The 10,642-nt window shown below is 45.5% G+C and overlaps 1 protein-coding gene across 1 annotated transcript; it reads left to right on the top strand.

The window, feature by feature from the left end:
* Positions 1-243: 243 nt before the first annotated feature.
* Positions 244-10,224, top strand: LOC311341310 (axin-1-like). The gene is made up of 13 exons (XM_084466214.1): positions 244-379; positions 1,416-2,073; positions 2,844-3,037; positions 3,153-3,302; positions 3,475-3,609; positions 3,749-3,845; positions 4,624-4,761; positions 5,174-5,582; positions 5,910-6,078; positions 6,317-6,490; positions 6,828-7,127; positions 7,334-7,483; positions 7,685-10,224. Exons 2-13 carry the CDS (start codon positions 1,486-1,488, stop codon positions 7,809-7,811), a joined length of 2,631 nt encoding a protein of 876 aa, XP_084322340.1. The 5' UTR covers positions 244-379; positions 1,416-1,485; the 3' UTR covers positions 7,812-10,224.
* Positions 10,225-10,642: the final 418 nt, after the last annotated feature.

The following is a 10,642-nucleotide window of genomic DNA, read 5'->3' as shown; positions in this document are numbered from 1 at the left end:
TTAGTTCGCTTAATAAGATGTTCTAACCTAAATAAACTTTTATTTGTACAACATTTAAGGAGTTATGAATTTGATTCATGACTTTACTAATGGATAAAACCAAAGTGTAATCTCCCTTCCTAACTTAATGTAAATCTATTTATTCTAAATCTAGCACCGAACGCGCTCGCATCACGCACAGCACGGTACGCGCACGTATTCACTGCCTCTGTATTATTGCTCACAGAAGCCAACCACCATGGAGGGCTAAGGACTAGACGGAGGATTATTTTCTCTATATTTTATATTGAAAATTTGTCCCTATGTCGCGTCTGGGAGCATATAGACCACGCCAGTGTCCCCGATGCGGTGGATTAAGGGAAACGGGCCTTCAGAGACGGTAGGAAGGATACTTTTGATAAAAACAACGGCCGATAACGTAGCTCTAGCTAGCCGAACATGCTAGCACAGTAAGGTAGCTAGCTGGCGCTGCAGGCTGCCGCAACGAACAGAGTGGAAAAACGTGCCCTCCCGTTTTCTGTTGTTTGATCCATGGTCGAAGGCTTTGTTAACGTCTACCAACGGGACTTTTCACAAACTTCTTCGCGTTGGCTATTCCCACTACTTTATCCAACTAGATTGCCTATGCGGAACTTGAAAGATTTTGAAGTAACGCTACACAGGCCCGCCTTGTGTGATAGTAGAATTTGTTTCTATACCCATCCCCCCACCGCCTTTGCAGGCCAAGATGAATGAGATTCCCACTTCAAAGCACTGGCACTTGGTGGTGGCATTGCTGCAGAGCTAGGTAGCTAGTTAACTCACTCTAGTCTTCCAGACACAGGCTTCGCTCGCAAGTTGTGTTGTCTCGGAGTTTGACGCCAGCGTTAGCTTCTGAGGAGCGAACTGTACCGTAATGTGGAGTTTTAAACTTGCTCGTTAAACTTGGGCTTCAGTAAGGGCTTTCTGCTAATGTGAGCGACTGTACATGTAGCCGTTTCGCTTTTAATGGTCTCAAGTTCCGAGGATGCTTCCTTTTTCGTTTTTAATTCGTAATGCAAGAAGCCTGCTGAAACACAATGTAAACAATATTCCATGCTAGGTGCCATTGATCGCAAACAGGCATGTTTTGTTCTCGTAATGTAGCTAACACCATCCCAAAAGTGTTGAGACGTGTTTGGGTCACTAGAGTGTAAATGTTATTATTCTGATGAACTTCACTCGTCTGGTTACCAATTCCTCCTCGTCTATATAGTGTATTATAATAAGTTGTAACGGCCAGACGACTATGAAAGTAACTAGCTCATACTTCTCATAATAGAAGTATGAGCATGAATAGTATTCCATTTATTGTGTTTGGTACATATTGGACATGTCGTTTGCGTGCGTAAGACACACTTACTAAGCTGTATCATATTTCTTGTCACCCATCATAGGGACACTCGTTTGTCAGCAGAATCATTGCTGGAGAGGAAGATCTGACCTTGCCTTCCTGCAGACAGAGACATGAGTGTGGTCAGAGAATTACATGGGATTGGGTACCGGGGAGGGGTTGTGGCCACTCACAGCGGCCCCACCCACTTCACAGAGGATGCTCCACGGCCTCCTGTCCCTGGCGAGGAGGGGTCTGATGTTGACCCTCCGGTCCAGTCCCAGACCCTCTACTTTCCCCCGTCGTCTTTGTCCTCCAAAATGGCCGATCTACCAAGCTACACGCCATCCTCGTCAGCGGCGACCCCCCGTCGCCCGGACCTGGATCTGGGCTATGAACCCGAGGGTTCGGCCTCACCAACGCCGCCGTACTTGAAATGGGCAGAGTCACTTCACTCTCTTCTGGATGACCAGGAAGGAATCCAGCTGTTCCGTAACTTCCTGTGCCAGGAAGGGTGTGCGGACCTCCTTGACTTTTGGTTTGCCTGTTCGGGATTCCGCAAAACCAGCCAAGACAAGAGGTCCAAGCTGGCTAAGGCTATTTACAGGAAGTACATTGTGGACGGCACTGGGATTGTTTCCCGTCAGATCAAGCCCGCCACCAAGAGCTTCATCAGAGACTGTGTGGTGAGGCCGCATCCGGACCCCGCCATGTTTGAACAGGTGATTACAACACGGACAGTACCATGGCCCTTTATCGTAAAGGGTTAACACCCTTAACCCACCAACGACAACTTGGAAACATGGCCCACAACGTGGTTTGATACACAGCAAACCAAATACCACACTTTCTGTTTGGTTTGTCTTTATCACTGATGTTTTTGGTTATTGTGAGCATACCTGGTCCACCCATGCTGCCTCTTGCAGCTTTGCTTGAGATGAATGAGTTGAATTTATTAAGCTTAGTAAATGACAAGTGAATAGGGAAACATTTGTTATATCGGTATCATAGAATGCAGGAAATGGCCACTGTTGACAATGGCACCATGGGGGAGGAAAACGTGTTGTCAGCCTATAGTAGCTTATGGTTGTATGTCGCAAGACATTCCATATCTTAAGAATGACAAATTATTGGTTAGCTGGCTGTCAGTGGTAACTCAAAATTCTGAAAGAGTCGTATGTCCAGTAGGATTTAGAGAGAAAATGCAAAGAGTAGGCCTTTCGAGAGCATGCTGCTAGGTTTCCATCTTGATGTACCTACGTTACAAGATGAACTGACCTGGCCATAAATCTCCCATTTCAGATACATCCTATCTTATTCCTATTTGATGGATTGCATGCTACATATATGGTTAATTGTTTTAAACTCATTGCAGTTAACTAGTAATATTTCGCCGTTTCCATATATTGAATTGCCAAAAGATATTCTTTCTAAATGTAACTATTTAAAATGTGTCGGCACTATCGAATGACAATGTTTGTCTGTGACTCAGGCCCAGACAGAGATTCAGACCACCATGGAGGAGAACACGTACCCGTTGTTCCTCAAGTCCGACCTCTATCTGGAGTACACACGAACAGGAGGGGAGAGCCCCAAGCCTAATCCCAGCGACCAGAGCCCTTCCTCGGGGATGGCCAAGTCTGTCCCTGGGTACCTACCCACGCTTGCGGAGGATGAAGAGTGGAGGTAGGGGGTCTTTCTCTTTTATATAATGCACCACTATTTCTAAATTAGATTGGGCCTGACGGCTTATAGGTCAACATTCATCTTCTATGCTTTGTTTGCTTGGTGGTCAAACCAGATGTGGAGGAGGAACTAATGACGAGGAGCAGGAGGATGAAAGTGAGTGTGGGGACACACCTGCAAGTAGGCTGACTCAGCGTCTGCTGATGGAGACGGTGCCACAGAGAACCGTGGCCAACCGACGGAGGCCAGACGCTAGGGAGTACAGGTGTGTGGTTGATTCATCATTCACCTTCGTCAGCATGGATGTTGTGTCCACTCGTACGAGTGCACGTGACATGGGTTTTGTGTAGTGGGTATTTAATCCCCCTTTCAACCCACTATCATGGCTGTTGGATGGGTGCACTTTATTTATTTAATCCCCATGTCGTCATCCCTAGGCCATGGAAGGAGCCAGTGAACCCGTACTACGTAAACATGGGCTATGCCCGAGCACCGGTGACCAGTGCCAACGACAGCGAGCAGCAGAGCATGTCCAGCGATGCCGACACACTTTCTTTGACGGACAGCAGTGTGTAAGTGTCTCACTTAAATGTGACCATGACCACAGTTATGACGTTTTAAGCATATAGCTTATTGATGCTACGTAGCTGCTAATTTCTGAGGATGTTTCTGATCTAATCCTTGTTTTATTTTGTGTGTGTGTGTATGCAGAGATGGGGTTCCTCCATATAGATATCGTAAGCAGCATCGCCGTGAGATGCATGAAAGTGCCAAAGCTAATGGACGTGTCCCCCTACCTCATATACCTGTAAGTCATTCAAAAGCCTCCCTCATTTACCTGTAAATCATTAAGAAGCCTATATATATATATATATATTTATATATATATATATATATATATATACACATACACACACACATACATACATACCTGTTGAAAGTCATTGAGAAACCTAGATTCAATACATGTTCATTCAGAAGCCTACATTAGATCAAGCAGCATTTCACAAGCACATTGATCAAATAGGCACAAACTAAACAGTTGTAAACTAAACAAGGGGAGAAATGTCCTCCAAGTGCTGTAATAGGCGAATGACAAATGGAAAAAAATGTAAGGTTGATAAGCCTTTTGTAAATCAGTAACCTCACACACAGTACTTTAAGCTGCCTACCACACAAAAAAACATTCACTTGTTAAAACTTGAGAATCACAAACTGATTTGCTAAGGCAGTGGGCCAAGAACAACTGCTTTGCAAAGCAAGGACGTCCTATGGGCTACAGCCTGTTGGGATTGTCTACATTATTCTCTTCACATAGCAGTATGAGACAAAATGTCGGCATCAGGCAAGGACACACAAGCTTGATGCACTGAATCACCAAGTGCCACCATGAATTCTTAGTCTAGTCCTAGTCCAAAGGACAGATCTTGGTACGCATTATACTGGAACACTGATCACACTGCTCATTGCTCCAATTTTTTCTCCCGACAGCTTTAAGTTGAATATGTAAAATAGGACAATTTCACATAGACAACCCAGGCATTCGTGGCACTAATTTTGTTGTTTGTTTGCGTTTATGTATGCAGCGCACGTACCGCATGCCAAAGGACATCCACGTGGAGCCCGAGAGGTTTGCAGCGGATCTCATTAGCAGACTGGAGACCGTTCTGAGGGAGAGGGAGGCCCAGGAGAGACTCGAGGAGAGGCTGAAGAGAGTCCGGCTGGTGGGTCTCACTGTGCATGCGTGTCTCTGAAAAACGCTGTTATCGGGTTTGATCTGTGAGATCGTTAAAGTGACGATACTGGTTTATCTTTATGCAGTTTTATAGTCCAATTGCATACTAATGAGGGAATGATATGAGATTTGAAACGGCAGAGCCCTTTTTTTCCTCCCCCTTTTTCTTAACCTCAAATAACCATATCATTCAATACCCTTGCCTACAATTTTGGACTGTTTTTAGAATGACAATTTAGACGTCATAAGCATATAGGCTAAAAGTCCTCATATTCATCGTAGTATTTTCATATCGACGCATTTTCCGACGTGGTTGTTCGCTCGGGTCGACAATTCAGCGTGTACACTTCCAGTCATTGCTCAAACCAATTATCTTCCTTTATCTTATCTTTTCCCACCAGGAAGAGGAAGGTGACGACGCGGACGTCTCGGTGGCGGCCTCCATCTCCTCCCACAGCATACCACTGGCCCTGGCCGCCGCCTTCCCGCCCCTGTACGGCGCCCGCTACTCGGAAACCCCCACCGCCAACACGGCGGCCGCCACCTACGGCGGCCTGGTGGCCATGGAGGACGCCAACGACGACGACCCCGAGTCCATCCTGGACGACCACGTGCAGCGCGTCATGAAGACGCCGGGCTGCCAGTCGCCGGGGGCGACCAACTCCAACTCGGTCGGAGGCGGGCGGCACTCGCCTCCCAAGTCGTCGCGGTCGCCCGACGGCGGCATCGCTCCGCCCTCCCACTACCCGCCCTCCCACTACCCTCCACACCGGGTCGGAGGTCACGGGGTGCCGGCTGCAGCCATGAAAGGTAGAGTTCGGCTAAGCGCGTCATTTTTGTTGATGTTTAGGGCCCGGTGTCTGTGCCTTTGAGTACTCAGGAAAGCACTATAAATCAAATGTTTGGTATAATTATTATTTTATACTAACAGTATTAATTATACAGGTCAAGTCAATTTTATGTGTGGCCCTTAATCACCGATACAGTCGCCAAGGGCTTCACAGGAGCAGATATAGGTTACCCCATACTCCCATTCCGCTGAAGGATACGGAAAAACTCCCCAAATCCCAGCACCATGCAAAGGAACACAGAAGAGGGAGGAATGTGTTTGAACGTTGTTGTGGTTTTCTGTCCTAGGCATGCACCACCACAAGCAGCTGTACCACCACAGGGGCCAGGAGGAGATGGGCTCCAGGCCCCAGGGCAACTTCCCCTGGAACGGAGAGCCTGCCAGCCAGTACGCCGGCAGGGGGCGTAACTATGCCGACGGCGCTGGAGCTAGCACGCTGGATGGCATGGGCTACAGGTGTGTGTGTGTGTCTATGTGTGTGTCTATGTACTACAAGCGTTTCAGAACTTGACTCGCAAGTGGGTTGCAATAGAGGATTGTGTGGACTGTATGGAAATATATGTGTATGAGCTAATTATATTTTAGAATTTTTTGTTAACGTGCCGCCACATACGGCTGATGGTATGAAAAAGTTTTGGAAAACCTGCTCCCTTTCTGTGGCCTCCACTGACGTGTGTGTGTTTGGTTTTTGCAGCAGTAAAGGTAGCACGCTTTCACGGCGGAGCGTCAAGAAGGCAGACATCTCCGGCAAAGGGGAGGAGAACGGCCGGGGCTCGGACTCTCAGGTGCCTATGGAGGACCTGGAGAGGAACCAGAAGATCCTGCAGTGGATGATGGAGGGAGAGGCTCTCAGACACAAAAAGAACAGGTACTGTAATACACCATACATACCACACATCACACACATTGGTCCCATGGTATTCTCCTACTTGTATGAGGGCTATCAAATGTAACTTTTTGTTGATGGTTGTGTATTTTCATGTAGGCCTATTGATATTGCCGGTGCTGCTCCACTTCGAGGATGATTCGATTACATAACGGATCACTTTGTTGACATTATTAATCTAGTGTTGACGACAATTTTATTTCATGACTCAAATCTTCCCAGCTAGTGTATGATATGGGTTGTGGTAGAGTGCACTCAAGGTGTGTGTGTGTGTTGGGGTTACACTTACACGGTCTGTCTGTGCCCTGTGCTCTTCCAGCGGCAGCACCAGTGGCTCCAGGAGGACGGTGGGCAGCAACGAGGCCCCGCGGCCCACCTCGGTGGAGCGCCCCGGGGCCGTCCACCCCTGGGTCTCGGCCCAGCTGCGGAACAACCCCTCGTCGGCGTCCCCCTCCATCCCATGCCCCGCCTCTGCCCAGGTGCAGCCCTCCCACCCCTTCATCCAGGACCCCGCCATGCCCCCCAACCCTGCCCCTAACCCCCTCACCCAGCTGGAGGAGGCAAGGCGCCGGCTGGAGGAGGAGCGCCGGAGGAACGCAATACAGCAAGCCAAACAGAGGTGTGTGTGTGTGTGTGTGTGTGTGTGTGTGTGTGTGTGTGTGTGTGTGTGTGTGTGTGTGTGTGTGTGTGTGTGTGTGTGTGTGTGTGTGTGTGTGTGTGTGTGTGTGTGTGTGTGTGTGTGTGTGTGTGTGTGTGTGTGGCGGGAGGGCATATATAGCATATATATTATTAGCATATTCTGACATACACCTTTCTCTTCCTAAGGCATAAGTCTGGCAAGCGGCAGGTGTGTGAGAACATAACGGTTGCGTACTACTTCTGTGGAGAGCCCATCCCCTATCGGACGTCGGTCAAAGGTCGCGTAGTGACCCTCGGCCAGTTCAAGGAGCTGCTAACTAAAAAGGGCCATTACAGGTGAGAACTGGTCCTCTCTTAAGCATTCAATCTTATCCTACATTCCAATTAGTAACTGTCATTAATTTGTTTTTTCAATATGGAATCCACGTGAACTACATGAAAATTTGAAAAAACATTAACATAATTGTATGAATGAATGAATTAGTGGAAAAGTACAGCCAATATTAATATGGCTTGATTTTCCTTCCGCGCTTTCAGGTTCTACTTCAAGAAGGTGAGCGATGAGTTTGACTGCGGCGTGGTCTTCGAGGAGGTGCGCGAGGAGGACGCCATCTTGCCCATCTTCGAGGAGAAGATCATCGGGAAGGTGGAGAAGATAGACTGACAGAAGGGTGGTGCCAGGTCGCTTGGAAACAGGGAGAGAAGGATGCAAATGTGGGTCCAGGAGGAGGTTACGAGGATGACGGCAGACTTTTGATAGCAAGATTCTGCGGGACGACGGATAAGGAATGAATACGATGTGGAACGATGGAGGGTGGGATGTGATGAATGGAGAATGTGGGTTGAGCAGGTTGAGAAGCTAGGCCTCAAGAGTCATTTGAGGGGAAGGGGGATGCAGTGAAGTCAAGTCTCGAGGTCCTAGTTTGAGGGAAGGTTGAAAGGTCTTACAGGAGATGTGACGAAGATGATGATGATGATGATGATGATGATGAGGGCACAGTGGATGAAGTGTAATGGAATTATCAGGCGTTGGTCTCCGTCGGAGATGCCGGGTAATATGCTCGAGTTAACCGGATTCCCACTGCTTTTGGGGTGGAGGGCGGGGACGAAGAAGGTGTAAACCAGTCTTCCACCGCTCTGGAGGGAGTACCTCCTCACCTCTGCATACCATTACGATGCTGCTACATTACCACAGAAACTCTTGGTGCTTGGGTCGGCAGAGAATGCAGCTACGTTTCTATCTGGAGTCTCGCTGCCTTCCGTACGGTTCCTGATCAGTTGTTCCCCCCCCCCCCCTTACAAAAGACAGGAGTCATGTTTATCTTTTCTTCTTGGAAATATATTTTTAGCGTGCGTCTCCAGCACAGGAAAACTTGACACAGGAACATGTGCCCCTTCTGATTCCTAGATGTCATGTTCTGATAAGATCACACTATTCAGTTTATTGGCCAGAGTCACGACACGTGACTTGTTTACCAAAGCTATGTATTTTTGATTTGGCAAGTATCCTAACTACCTGTTTTATTTGCATTATGTATATACAAGGCAGGTACTATTAGGTGTTAACACAGCCTATACATTCTTTGTATGTCAACGTTTATGTTGTATAAATGTGTTGTGTACGTTTTTAAAGGTTAGTTCTTTCAGTGCAGTCCATTTTTTTTTCTTTTTTTTGTGTAATCCATATCGCACAGTTTTTTCATGGCCATTCTTTAAAATCAAGTGAAAAGATTCTCCCATCCGACAGCCGCTCCGCTATGAATTGTAGCATCTGTTTGTTTCTGCCTGGTCACTGTATCATCATGTACGACCCTATGAAAAACCCAAGTCCCACGGCCAATGCCGTTTGTTTTTTCTGTATGCTCGCGCTTATTTTTTGTTGGTGTGCTCTTTTTTTTTGTGCATTGTGTGCATGCACATCTGTATTTCGAAACCCAGCCAAAGAGCCTGTTGTGCGTCCTAAATGCATAATCGTTGTCTCTCTGTGCAGTTAAAGCCGTCAGTATCGGGTGTAATATTTTAACTCTAAAAATAAGTAAATATATCCTTCATCTTTTTAAAAAAATATCAAAACAAGGTTGTACAGTTGCTCCACTCCCAGATGAATTATCTTTAGAAAATGGCCTTTCAGCCCCAAAAAAACAAAAGGAGCATCCCAGGAACAGACTGCATTTCCTACACACCAGCTAATGGGAGTGAATGTATTTTTGTGTCAATCTGGTGTTCATTTGTTTTTGTTTTTTTGTCTCTAATGGGATTGCATTGTATTTTAATATCATTTTTTTTTTGTCTCAAAAACAGTTGGCCATGTTAAATCTGTCGTATTGTGACACACATACTGCTCAGTGTCTACAGTGTACTCAAGAAGAGCAAAGAGATTTTATATTATGGGGAATGTTCATGTCCAATTTGCCCTTGATCAGTTTTTGTAAGGGAAAATATATATTTGGGGGAAAAAAGACCTTGCTCCAACTCATTATGCCTTCAATATGAAATTTAAAGTTTTAGATATATATGTTTATACGAAAAAAGTAAGTTTAATAATCACCAAGCATGTTCTTTATGTGATATGTTTTCCTGATGATAAGTTGAATTATCTATTTTATTTTAATGTTTCTTTTGCAGGTGGCTACGGTCCGCTGTTGGTTAATGTCATTGGATTTTTGTTCAAAAGAATGCCCTAGGACGGATGAATGAATATTATAAGAATTGTTTTTGTGATTATTATAATTACTTCAGAGATGGAAAAGCTGTCTTGTATTGTCAACTAGTGTGAAACACAGTGCCTTTTATATCATGTTACCAGTCTGGATAAGTGGAACCAATCCATGGTTTTACTGTAAGCTTTTATTTTTCAGTTTTATTTTATTTTTAGCTAGAAGCATGCTCACTCCGATCTGTTCCAGATATATCTTCTAGTACTGTAAATATGTACATTAATCATTTCATACGTGACTTTAAACCTGCACCACATGCCCATGGTGTTTCTGTTTTCAGTGGTAAACGCCAAGATGTCATTGTTCTGGTTCTACTTGTACATTTCTTTTAAAAAAAGGTACTTCATAATAAAGATGTTGAATGAGCTCTTGACTTGGGGTTTTTACTTTTACTTTGGCACTTCTGTCTAGTTTTGACGAGCATGTTTTGATCACACAATTGGCTCAGTCTCTAAACCTTGTGTTTGACTAACACTTTAAGTACATCATTGAATGCCTATTAAATAATTTTAGAACATGACTGATTTATTGGGAATGGTGAGTAATCATAATCATCATTGCTCTCATGAGCTCCAAATAATTAATGGTAGTCCTGATTTTAGACCCTATGGCCTAAACTAACAATTCGTATTTATATTTGAAATACTTAGTGTTATAACTTAATGAAAGGAAGCATATGAAGTACAGACTTTGATGTAACGAATTTAATGGATGAGGATATTTCAGTGCGCTGCTCATGTACTAGACATCCATCGTGCGCGGATGCAACCGGGAGTTT

The sequence above is a fragment of the Micromesistius poutassou genome (genome assembly GCF_964030765.1).
Source record: "Micromesistius poutassou genome assembly, chromosome: 3".
NCBI lineage: Eukaryota > Metazoa > Chordata > Actinopteri > Gadiformes > Gadidae > Micromesistius > Micromesistius poutassou.
This window is presented reverse-complemented; position numbering and strand designations above follow the sequence as displayed.

Excerpts from the sequence above, each read along its gene's own strand:
- LOC311341310 (XM_084466214.1), top strand. The coding sequence starts at position 1,486 with ATGAGTGTGGTCAGAGAATTACATGGGATTGGGTACCGGGGAGGGGTT. Across the intron at positions 3,303-3,474 it reads CCAGACGCTAGGGAGTACAG|GCCATGGAAGGAGCCAGTGA; the intron begins GTGTGTGGTTGA and ends CGTCATCCCTAG. Across the intron at positions 7,128-7,333 it reads ATACAGCAAGCCAAACAGAG|GCATAAGTCTGGCAAGCGGC; the intron begins GTGTGTGTGTGT and ends TCTCTTCCTAAG.